Below are 13,173 nucleotides of genomic sequence, written 5' to 3'. Positions count from 1 at the left end.
CCGAATATGAAAGTATTTAAGGCACTATCTTCTATTTGTTTAATACGTCCGAATATTTCCTTTTTATCTGTAACTGATAGCCTTATCGATCCTATTAAATTATTTGTACAGATTTCTACTTTTTGGATGAACTTTATGACTGGTTCTCTTGGTTTTTGTTTACAATTTCTAAGTTCGTATTCTAGTTGTGATGAATGTTTATTTTCTCCGAATGAGGAGATTAAAAACTCTTTAAATTCTTCGTAAGAATCATATTCAAAATTCGCTATGGAGTATTTAGCTTTGCCTGTGACATTATGAATTATGTATTTTAGTAAAATTGGTTTTAGTTCTAAGGAACAGAGGTTTATCGCTGTGTCACAGTCGTAAATAAAAGGATAGAGATCTTTTTGACTTCCATCGTATGTAGGTACGAATTTCATAAGTGTATCGAGAGAGAGATTGATCGATCCATTTTTGGAGTTGTTAGTAACTATTGGAGATGTTGGAATAGACATTTTTGATTATGTGGTTATGTATGTGTGTTATGTGTAGTTTAATATGAGATCAGAATGTATCGGTATGTAAATAATTTGGACAACCCGAAAATATAGCAAAGATAGACTCACAGTACTACGACGTTCTTGAACATCTTGTCTGGTGTGATGAGATCTTGCTGGATTCAAGGGTAGAACTTCCTTCGTCGTTGCGTTCGCTCAATCAGGGAATCTTCCGTCTGCCGAGTCTGCTGCTGTCGCGGCTTTTGCTCGTGCGGAATGTAGTCTTCTGAGGGGCTGTGCTGGTATGAAGATCTTCGTTTTCTGAGTCTGCTGCTGTCGCGGCTCTTGCTCGAACGAGGTTTCTTCTGGGAAGTTGTTGATTCTCTCTACGTATTTCGTTTGAAATCGAAGGCTGCTCGTCTCGGGAGTTTCCTTCACGCAGATGTCCGTATGGCTGCTTTACTCGTCTTTGTATGGAAATCGAAGGTTTTACGTCTTCTATCAACTTGGTGGTGGACCCACAGGCGATGTTGATTTTCAGTCGTTTGATCTTCTTTGAGATTTCTTGACTTGACGATTTAAGTGAATTTTTGTTCGGGTCCCGGTTGAAAGACTGGAAAGTCTAACTCCGTAGTTTCAGGAGATGCACTTCTGTTGTTCCTTCTTCAGTTGGAGTGTCGGGATCCCACCGCTGCCACCAATTTTATTTTTGTCATAAAGGAGCAAAAATAATGTTCTAATTCACTTAATGTAAAATCTTTTATTATTTTCATTTGTTGTCTCTAATAAATATTTGAATTAATTATTTACAGTCGAAACAACGTCTAGCGTTCGGCCTCCGTTCACAAATCCCACTCTGATTCTCCTTTTTACCAGTGGGTCGGGCCTATTTATACAGTTACATAAAAATTGAGAAATATCCTACGATAACATAAACAATAATATAATAATATATATAAAAGGATATTTAAGTGATAACATTATCTGTATATTTATAACACTCTCTTGATTTATTTAGAAAAATAAAAAAACAAATGTGATACAACACTTGTGAATGTGAATTTACAGTGAATTGATATTTTCTCTGGCATTTCAGAGAAATCATATCCAAATATATTTTTACCAGTGAAAATATAATCTTACTAGTAAACTTAATGCTACACATTTTAACACATAGTAAAACTTTTTTAATTATTGTAACAGTTGTTTTATATTTTGTGTTACAAATTATAAATGATGACCATTGTATATGTAGTATATCTTTAATCATTGTCCTTAATTGAGTAATCGGATATATGACATGTTTGCCTTATATATTATATAAAATATTTACTGTGTTCTCATTTGAGTATCGACTCTCTTCTCGAATAGATATTCATTGATATTCTTCTTTTAAATACATTTTTTTTTAATTATTTAACCTTAAATAAAATAGCATAATAATATTAAATGTTTCGCTAATTATTTTCACATATAAAAAACTGAAATTTCAAATTATTTATTTTTAAAACAATATTTTTCATATGAGAAATAAACAAATGATTTATTTTTATTAAACACTCAATTGTCTTTTTCTTATAATTCATTTTACACTTTTATACGAAACGAAGATGGCGAAGTATTTTGTTATCTTATTGCTGGTGGCATTTAATCGTAATTATTACACTACAAATTTGTGTTTACTTATATTTTAAAATACAATCAACGTTAATGAAATATTTTTTAATTTATAGTCTTCTTGATGATTGAATCCAAGGATCTCTTAATAAAAGTAATTATGCTGAAAATATAACGTTTCCATTAAATGTAAGTTTTAATTTAATTTTTATTTTTATTTATTTTCAGATAAATGACTATTCGGCTTCAGCAATGGTATAAGATATTATATATAGATATATATTTTTAATAATAAATAAAATGTTCTTTAATTTTAATTTTATTTTCAGAATATACATAGTACTTCTATTAATTATATAACTCCATCCTTAAAAATACAATATATCATATATTTTATATGTAATGTTTTTTGTATAACACTTTTAGTTTATTAAAGTTATTACACGGTTATTACGTTATTAATGTATTGTTTTTTATACTCTCGCAAACCGAGAAAATAATTGTCCAATGCACTATTGACTTTAAAGCATAAACCGTGAACTTGTATTTATATATTTACATGTTTAAAACGCCTTCTCAACTCAAACATAAACATAATGATTCTGCATTATTTTTAATAATTGTAAATAATGTAGAATTACGCGTTAATTAAATAATTTATAAAAATGCATAACAAACTACGTATAAGTTATATAAATCAAATAAACACAATGTAATTCAATACAAAGGATGTACGCCTTCTAATAAATATTTAATTAGCAATTGTCTAATGTTTGTTTTTTTACTACCATTAGTACAGTACTACAAAATAACAATTTATAGTATTATTGGAATTAAATGTTAATTTATTAATTAGTTTTATAATGCATTGTTTAATCAGTTTTTATTACATATCGTCAGTCATACATGAACATGCATAATGATGATAAACATATACAAAATATGATATCTTTAAGTGTAGTATACATATTAAAAAAAAATAATAATACATTGTCTTAAATGTATGGATCATTATGAATATATTTTGTAAATAGTATTTGAAGCATTCTATTATATATTCGATCGATGATCTATCAACGAATCATTGTTATAATATATTGTATCAATTGATTACAATAGTGTGTCACACCATGGCATTCTTCATTACTCAGTTTGCTTATGTCATACAATAAGTGTGCATAAATAATCAAGACAGGTATTTAAATAGTTTAACGAAGACAATAAATGCAAAAATAAAATCATTTTCCTCGAGTACTATAATATATAGGCGATATGCCAGTCTTATTAAAAACCGAATGGGGTATAATAATTTAACTCGAATTTGTTATTTTGATATGTAAAAAATATATTTTAAAAGTGTTGATTCAATACTAACTTTTTTGAAAGTTTTTTAAAAACTAAAATATTTTAATATTTTTTTATTTTAAATAAATAAAACATATTAACATATAGTGAATTACAATTTTAGATTTTTTAACTGAAAAAGTTGAAAAATCTCGACTTTAAATCACGATTATGAATATTTAAAGTAGAAAAAAATTAAAATAATTAGTCAATGAAAACTTTATTATTCATTAATTATTACGTACGATATACATATATTTAGTTCTGTAATGTTTCATTAAATTGACAAATAATTATCGACTCGATTTGTAATGAATGCGTACAGATATAAGGCAGGTATATGGCTCTCCAGGCCTTTTTTCATTTATTTTAGACGACTACACGTTATCACGAATGGGGGCTGAGTATGAATATTATAAAATATATTTCAGTTAATTTAACGATTAATGTTTTATATTCAAAACTGTAAGAAAATTCATATATTATTAATCCCACACATGTTTGTATATCGAAAATTTCCATATCTGTGGTCAGAAATGAGTCACGACGTTAGGTTAATTTGGTATTATAATTAATTATTGTGTTTGGTATATGTGTATACGTGTGCCGAATTATGAGTTATGATTATAAACATATTTTTTAATTATAATTAATATAAATAATCTGGTTTAATTAACATAAATAGTGGCTCATTTCTGACCATAGATATGACGATAAAATCGAGTCGAAATATTATATTACAGAACAAATCTAATGATAAATTCAAAATCAGCGTTACATTTTAGCACAAAATATATGTATTGTATATCGTACGTAATAATTAATAAATAATAATGTTTTAATTTTAATCGTAATTTCGCTCTGGCACATAAAATACTAATTTACCGCCTATATACCGTGAATTTTTATTCTTTGTAAATTTCTCACATACTTATACTTTCTATACTTAATTCCTATAATATTCATTACTTGATTTTCTCCAAGTATCTTTGCGTCTGCGCATTTGATGTACGCTATTTTGTTACAGCTCTACTTTAGTAAGCGCTCTTATGACGCAGCGCTCTTATGACGCAGCGCTCATTTGACGCACGCTCTTTTGACTGGCTGCCCTACAATGATGACGAACGAGCCAGAAGGGTGTTTTACATTTATGAGTAAATTTATATGACAAAATCAACTTTCAGTTTTAGCTACGTTGAGTATCGAAAGAAACATTATTACAAACAGCGGCGATCGGTGAAACGTTGTGTCTCAGTCGCACAATCGCAAAACACCGTGCTGATGCGTGCGTGTGACAAGTAAGAGAGACGGGGCCCCGGACCTCTCTTTCTCTGTCACGCGCACGCATCCTCACGGTGTTTTGCAATCGTACGAATGAGACACAACGTTTCACTGGCCGCCACTCATTTTAATTTATATTTAAAATTTAATTATATTTGAATATTTTTTATTTAAAAATTTTGTATTATTGTATAATATATTTTTGTATAAATATTCTATAATATTATACATTCGAATTATCACGAGCCACCACTGGTTCCATTCATAGTATTTCGCTTCAGAGTCAAGATACAAACCCAGAGTTTCCCGCTACCCTGACCTCGCAGTACCCTACCTTACCGGCCCTGTTGCTACCGAACCAGGGACGGAGGACGTCTGCGCGCTATCGATCGCGTCCGCTATGTGAGCACGAGGTGCGGCGGCGTCGTCGGCGGCTCGGCCAGGAGCCCCGATGGCGCGATCCGATCGAAATCAGCTGGCCCTAGCAATGATCCTGGCAGGCTTCGTCATCTACGCTGTCCATGTGTTCGCTTTTCCGCTATACGATTCCCAGCCGAAGCCTTCGGACGAGTGGAAGGGCTACCTGTCGCTCGAGCGCTCCCTGTGCAAGTCCAACCTGAAGCCGGTCAAAGTGCCACCGACGTGGAGAACCCATTGTCCCAGAGATGGAATAGTGACGGTGGCCCAGGGAGGCAGATTGGGCAATCAGATCTGGGAATACGCCTCCGTGTGGGCTTTGGCTAGGCGGACTGGGCTGGAAGCTTACGTACCGAGGTGTATAGCCAGGAGCTTGGGAGACGCCTTCGATCAGCTGTCGGTGCCTCCGCTAGCGTACGTGGGACATTGCGAAGGACCCAAAGGACCTATCACTAACGGATTGGATTCGTGGAACAACACCGGACAGAGCATAGTGCTGCCGAGATATGCGGCGCTTCCGGATCTGGTGTTGTCGTGGGCGGCTGATATCAGGAAGGAGCTGTCGTTCAAGCCTAGTCTAATCGAAAGAGCCAGGAGACTGCTGGCGGCTGCCGGCGCCAGGTATTTATTTTCTTTAATATATATACATAATTAATTTTAGTTTCTTAGTTAAATTTAAAAATAAAATCACAGTGACCAATGAAAACACAAATAAAAATAAAATATTACTATTACTAGTATTACTCGTCATATTAGCTTAGCTTTAAAAACGATACTATAATCTCTGAACATATTTTAGAAAAGATAGCAGTTTATGAATGAATTAACATTTATGAATGAAATATTTAATATTGCGTGGGTTTTCCTTGCGGAAAATAGCAATTTAATATGAAATAAAATTGTTAATAAACAAATAGATTCGTCATGATTGTTTATCAAAGACTAAATGTTGCTATCCATGTTATAAGTACATATTACAGATAAAATATTCATTGTTTTCAACTATTCAAATATCGAATGTAATAAATAATCTGAATACATAGTATAAATAATGAATGCCAAAATGTATTACTGTTATAAATTACTTAAAATTAAACATTATTTGTATTGATTTACTAAAAATATGAGAAATTAATACTGGCTATTGATTAAGTCCACAGCAGCAAAATATTAACTCTTTATGGAATTTCGGCAACTACAAAGTGTTTATTATTCATAATTTTGTGTGTCGGCTATTACTTTTTACGGCCGTTACTGCTATAAATAACATAAATATAATAAGATAAATTGCACAACTTATAAGTAGATAATACTGCTGTACATCGGAAAATATAGGTCACTACCTGCGTTGCTGTAATAAACAGACTTCAAAAATAATTCACAACAGTGTTCAATTTGTGGTGTTTTTAAAAATGAACAATTTAAAAATATTTCGCTACAAATATGAAGGAATAGTTAGACAAATATTCGAATAACGAATAGTTGAAAAAACTGGCGAATATACTCGGTATCCAATTATTTTAATATACGGATTTAAAAAATGGTAATTTTAAAAGCATTATTCGTAATCCGTACGCCTTACACGCTAGCTAGGCTCGGCCCTGGTAACGTTAGCTAGAATAAGCTAGAACAATTTATATAGGTTCGGTGATTTTTCCGATTTTACAGACAGGAACTTTCCGGACACTAATTATTCCATACACTGATTTTTTTGGACAGAAATTTTGTAGACACTGATTATTCCGGAAAAAAATATTTTTAATATATTATTAAAAAAAGTCTTAATCAATATTTATTTGCCATTTAATTGTCCGTTTTTATAGATGTCAACTAGTTAAAAATGTTGCTACAAGAGTAGCTCAATAAGAACTTACAAAACAATTTAAAAACACATTTTTTGGGTTGATTCATTTTATTTCTCAACATAGTACCCATTTAGCTCAATACGATACAAAACCAGCGTTTTCCCAACTTTTTTAAGCCATTCAAAAATAAGGTTCCGGAAGGCAGGGGCGTAGCTATGGGGAGCGGGCCGCCCCGGGCGGAACTTGCTTGGGGGCGGCATATTCGCGATGGGATCGTCTAGTGTGGTTTTTAACCCTGAATGCACTAAAACATATATAAATCTACGAATAACAAGAGCTTAATAATAACCAATTTATTATTTTAAGAAATGCTGAATTTATGACACTGAAAAAAATGTATGGGGGGGGCGGCAATTTTAAGGATCGCCCTGGAAGGCACATACCCTAGCTACGCCACTGCCGGAAGGCCCTCAAAATAGGCTTCTTTTTCTAGCGAGCTATTTTTTTATGTTTAAAAACAGGGCTAAGTCGCAGGGTACCAAAACTGGTGAATACAGTAGATGCTGCAACAACTCGAATCGTAATTCATGCATTTTCGCCTTTGAAATTGCACAACTGTGTACCCGTGCATTATCTTGATGGAAGAATATTATCTTCTTGGCCAAATTTGGGCGTGTTTTCCTATTTTTTTACTTAACCGGTCCAATAACAACGCATAACACACTCCATTTATCGTTCGTTCTTTTTCCTAGTAGTCAATGTGCCCATATCGACTGATTTTTCTTTAGAGCCGGATTATCACTGTTTCGACTATTCCTTTATCTCTCGATTGTAGTGGTAAATCTATGTTTTATCAACGGTTATGTATCAATGCAGAAAATTGTTAGGATTGCGATGAAAAGCGCCAAACCAACCGTTGAATTTACCACACAATTGCAATTGCAAGTGAGCAAACGCGGCACTCATCTTGCCGATATCTTTTTCATACCCAATTTTTCGTACAAAATTGAAACCACTGCGCCATGTGATATGCCTGTGACCTCAAAAAGTTCAAGAATTTTGCTTCGTTGATCATTCAAGAGCATATTGTGGATTTTGTCGATCATTTCTAGCGTAGTCACCTCAAGTGGACGTCCTGAACATTCTATACTTGTGAATGTACGACCACGTTTAAACTCATTCACACAATTGTCAACAGTTTTAAACGCTGGTACAGATGTACCATGAACTTCATCCAACTCGGCTTTGATTTCTTTCGATATTTTACTTTTCAAATATAACTAGACGAAGCTGTTTTTTTCCATTGTTCAAAAATAACGAAGGTTGTATGCTTCAATCGATTGTAAAAATAAAAGGACGAATGGAAATGGGTGACAAATTGACAGCAGTCTATTGAGAGATGCTACTTTTCAGAAACAAACTTGTTTCGATTCTACTAGCGCCATCTCTTAGATGTTCTAACGACTTATTGCCCTACCCTCTTACATTGAACTTCGTAGTTAAAAATTCAACACTCCATAGGTTAACCTTAATTTTTTAATATATTAAAAATTGTCCACAAAAATCATATCCGGAATAATCCTGTCCAGAAAAATCTGAGTGCCATATTTTAGGTGTGCGCCGCTAGCATTTTTTCTACTATTCAAAACATTTCGTATACTAAAATGTGTGTTTTAATATGATTATGATGTTGTAGGGGGCTTATTTATATTTGTACTTATTTAGATTTATTATGGTCAAAACTTAGCGGCACTCTGGTAACACTGGCGTAACGAGCACTCTTTTCTTGTCGACTCTGGCGGGCTCGCACGCCTCACTCACACACACTTGAGCTATAACATATAACTGTAATAATATTCAATAAAAATACTACTGCAGCGGCTAAATCTGTGTTTAATTGTCACCCGTCACCCCCCGTCGCCAAAATGTGTATGAAATATTTAAATTATTTTACATTAATGCTATCATGGCGCATCGGGGAGACATGTAGAGGCACGATTTTCATATTTCTAATACACAACTAAAAATATTACTATATGCTCTAATTATTCCAGGTTGCCACGCGCCCCTAGAGCCTTCGTTGCGGTGCACGTACGCCGTACTGACTACGGCGGCTACCTGTGGCGTACGCGAACTGTCTCCTTGGCAGAGCCTGACTACTTCCACCGCGCCATTGACTACTTCGAACGCAAGTTTGCCGACGTGCTGTTCGCCGTGCTTAGCGATGACCCTGCTTGGTGCGAGCGCCACCTGGCAGCAGGCAGGGACAACGTGAAGGTGCTCAGCGGGTCCAAACCCGCCGAGGACCTGGCGCTGATGGCCTCGTGCAACCACTCCATCATCGACTACGGCACCTTCGGAGTATGGGGCGCAATCTTAGCCGGCGGAGAAACCTTACTGTACAACGTCTCGAGGCACTCTTCGCTCCGAGTCGGCAGTCTCTTGCCTCACTGGCGCGTGCTCGGATAATTTTGAGACTAATTTCAAATAGTCATAGTTGAGTTGGTAACATATCCCCCACCTATTTTTAAATCCTATTTTGGAAGCGGCATAACGGAATAGTGGAGCTACTCTATTTCAATATTTCCTTATATCCAACCAATGGAAAGTTTTCGCCATTATAATGGCTAGTAGATTTGGGTCAATGATCTGTATTAATTAATCTACAAAATATATTGGTCAATATACATATATCTAGTAAAATTACATAATGAGTTAATCGGTTAAACCGAACATTATAATTTCATTAAAAATGTGATAGAATGCAGTTTACCTTAAGCGGTTTGTGATTCAATTTCTAGGCTAAAAATATAATCGATAAGTATAAACGACCAGTTTTTATGGCCATATCGACAAACATATATTCTATTAATCAAACGATGTAATATTAAATAGAAAGGAAGCAGCGCTTCCACCGCTTCTATTGTGATCAAATTTTATATTATCATATAACATTGTTACCAATTTGACCATTTCTGTACGAAAACCATGTCTCAAAATTAGATCGTTCGACGGCGAATTCCCTTTTTGATCCTTTATTCGATGTCGCAACTAATATTTCTTAACGTTTATTATAAAATATTATTATACACTAAAATAGCGCTCTGATCGACTTCAACGTGCGGTCCAAAATTAGTTAATAATCGCGAGAGCGTCGTAACATTTTTGCCAAATTTATATACAAAATTTATCGGACGAAAATTGTGTCAAAAAAGAAAACAGCCAAAAGAACACTCGTCGCATATAATTGTATAGTGACGCGACTGATGCTGCGTTAGACGCAGCGTATCGCATCATACAGAATGATGGCGGTGAACTTGATCATTTTTAAGAGCGTGTTAATCAGTGAAACATGAATATTGCTACAAAAATAATGTGAATATCTCAGAACGATAGATAAGTTCCCAAAAGTAGGGGTGGTAAATTTATATTTTTTGAGTCAAAGATTGAACCATATACAGTACTGAGGATAAATAGTAAAGTCAATCTTAATTCTGAACATAAGATTAAATTGCTTGTATTGTTTTTGCTTCTCATTCATTGAACTATCTTGCTGAACCTAAGTCTGCCTTTGAATTCGGGTCTCTTTTGTCTTTATCGATAAAAGAGAACTGAATGTTTTGCTTTTCTACCAAGTCTGACAACATATACATTGCTAAATACCAAAGTATTCTTTTAAATTGCATTTCAGTAGCTAAATTTGTCTACAAATGAATAAAATCTTGCCTCAGTTATTTATAAGAAATTATCAGCAAATTCTAGGAATATGGATTTATGATCCTTTCTTATGAAATCTTTCAAATAGTATTTCCAATTCCATCATGCACAGTTTTAATTATGAATTCAATATTAACAAGTGAAGGAAAGCGCTAGAGATATTCTCTGTTAATCCTTCGAGGCTAAAAAGCAAGTGAGTAACCTAGCATTTGAGCGAATTCCAATGACCTAAAATAGAACATTCACTCTAAAACTTGTCCTAGTGAGATACAAAGTACTTCTGTGTGGAAAAGCACAACTGAATGCTCATTTTCTTGATATTCACAAAATGATTTAATGATGCGACGTACCATGACAAGTATCAAGAAGTTTCTTCAAATTTAGAGGCAATTGTTTTGTTGACAAAACATGCCGATGAAGAAAACAACCGGTAACTTGTCAGATTTATTTTTTCATCAATGCAGCAAACCAAAATTTATTTTCAAGCATTGCAAGTCAATGCAGAAACAACTAAATAAACAAATTTCTTTTCAGCTCCCAAATCAAAAATTTTAAGATGGTAAAATCGAATACCCTAATAATCATTGCAATTTTTTTTTAAGAAGACTGAAAGCACATTCTTGTGTATGTTTCTCCATGCATCCATGGCAATGATAATTTTTCATACTCCTGCTTAATGCTACTCATAGATTAATAATTACTTGCGAGGACAGTGTTTGAGTGTCGGTATAATAAGGAACTCGAGGAGTTGTATGGGGAGTCTGATGTCATAAAATATATTAAAATACAACATCTTGATTTAACCTAAGGGTACGAAAAGTGCAAGTAAAGTACAACTGCGTCGGCTTGACAGCATACTAAAAGATCTCCGAATGATCAGTGTCAATGACTGGTAACGTATGACCCAAGATAGCGAGCGAGGAGGAAAATAATCTTGGATGAGTCCAAAGCCAACCAAATGATAAAAGCATCCATATAGATTGTTATTGCGATCATTGACTTTTTAAAAACTATAGCAACATTCATGTCTCACTCTTAACTTTTCAAGAATGTTAGGTTCATCCGCCTCAATCTGTACAAATCGACCGGAATCTGTTATCCCAAATCAATTTAAACGTTATATTTATACATATTTAAATTATAAAAAAGAAAACACCTAAAGTTTTATACATGTATATAAAAATATTATAAACGTAAAGTTGCACAACTATAGCAACGAATCTTATTCTTCGTGCCAAATCGTGCGTATTCTAGCACGGATACGTCTAAATCTATTTTTTCTACTTCTCGTATTGTCTTTTGTCTAATTGTGATAACGAAACGTGTTTATTTTTTATCACTACCTAAGGATGTGTTTGATTATATTCGCTCGGTGTTTTGTGTGTGCGTGTGAAAATCGAATATGTGTTTCTATACTGGAAACAATCTTGAAAGATAAACGACCCTTCGGTGTCATTTCTTCTACAAGATAGTTTCTAGTGTATGTATTAGAGCCGCTGTAGAAAAGTTACAGTAATACTTTGCTACCGTGGTTCTATTAGATACGCGGATGTGCATTGCTTTCATTGTGAATACGACGTATCTGATCGCAGACTGATTCGAAATTGCTGTGAAATTAATCAAGAAGAAAATATTTAAGAGACCTTCGAACTGGCGTGATAATATTTTATTTTTGTAAATTATTATACATAATTCTTATTGGGAAGAAAAAATTGTAAAAAAAGTAAATGTCAAAGTATAAATGTGATTCTATTCTTCTGTACAAATTAAGACGACTATTTATTTATATATGCGTGTATTTCAGAACGGATCTATATTCTATTAAAATTTAATTTTTTGTTAAATTTTGCATCACTAGTTTTAAGTCCGTATTATATTATCCGACACTGGCATGTTACAAATATAAAATTTTAAGGTGATCTTTATCATTGGATGATATAAATCGGACTTTATATGAAGACGGAGAAATTAATCAATTGTGCTGCCAAAATTTTAAAAGAAACTTGTCAACTGGCAATGTTTCAGAAATCAAAACACTTAGTTAATATTGTACCTTCTATAATAATACCGTTGCATTATGTGAAATCATATGTCGTAATTTTGCACATTACAAATAGGAGGTTAGAATACTCTCAATATAAATATATACAGCGTGCACCAATACAATCCTTGATTTAAGATTTTAACTATGAAATGTTAATTTCACAAGATTCTGTTCTCCAATGTATACAGATCGGCAACTCGATAACAATGAGCATTAAAATGGTATAATTTCTAGTCCCATCACAAAGCAAATACTATGCTTTTAAATTTCTGCACTACAAATGATTCCTGTGATGATTCCTTTGTTGCGGAAATGCAATGCCTCAAATAAAAATTGCTGATTTCTACATTTTAAACACCTAATAAATGTAATTTATAAAATTAATTTGCCTAAAACGTGAAATATTATATAATAAGTTGATGTTTAGTCAATATTGTTTTGTATACATATAATGTATTTACCACTTGAA

The 13,173-nt window shown here is 33.3% G+C and overlaps 1 protein-coding gene and 1 long non-coding RNA gene across 2 annotated transcripts; both read left to right on the top strand.

Moving 5' to 3' along the window:
* Positions 1 to 1,930: 1,930 nt before the first annotated feature.
* LOC148227282 (uncharacterized) lies at positions 1,931 to 2,863 on the top strand. The gene is made up of 4 exons (XR_015812051.1): positions 1,931 to 2,132; positions 2,213 to 2,250; positions 2,325 to 2,351; positions 2,426 to 2,863. It is a non-coding gene; the product is annotated as an uncharacterized LOC148227282 (long non-coding RNA).
* A 2,201-nt stretch (positions 2,864 to 5,064) lies between these two features.
* LOC148227281 (galactoside 2-alpha-L-fucosyltransferase Sec1-like) lies at positions 5,065 to 11,813 on the top strand. The gene is made up of 2 exons (XM_088202634.1): positions 5,065 to 5,759; positions 8,998 to 11,813. Exons 1-2 carry the CDS (start codon positions 5,173 to 5,175, stop codon positions 9,410 to 9,412), a joined length of 1,002 nt encoding a protein of 333 aa, XP_088058760.1. The 5' UTR covers positions 5,065 to 5,172; the 3' UTR covers positions 9,413 to 11,813.
* Positions 11,814 to 13,173: the final 1,360 nt, after the last annotated feature.

Source organism: Plectrocnemia conspersa, unplaced genomic scaffold (genome assembly GCF_051122295.1).
Source record: "Plectrocnemia conspersa isolate PC_06_02 unplaced genomic scaffold, ASM5112229v1 ptg000013l, whole genome shotgun sequence".
In the NCBI taxonomy this organism is placed as follows: Eukaryota; Metazoa; Arthropoda; class Insecta; order Trichoptera; family Polycentropodidae; genus Plectrocnemia; species Plectrocnemia conspersa.
Note: the sequence above shows the minus strand (reverse complement) of the source record. Positions and strands in the feature narration are given on the sequence as shown.

What these genes read in the sequence shown, in the direction of transcription:
- LOC148227281 (XM_088202634.1), top strand. Translation starts at nt 5,173, where the DNA reads ATGGCGCGATCCGATCGAAATCAGCTGGCCCTAGCAATGATCCTGGCA. An exon ending in CTGGCGGCTGCCGGCGCCAG is followed by an intron (nt 5,760 to 8,997) that starts GTATTTATTTTC and finishes TAATTATTCCAG; the next exon opens with GTTGCCACGCGCCCCTAGAG.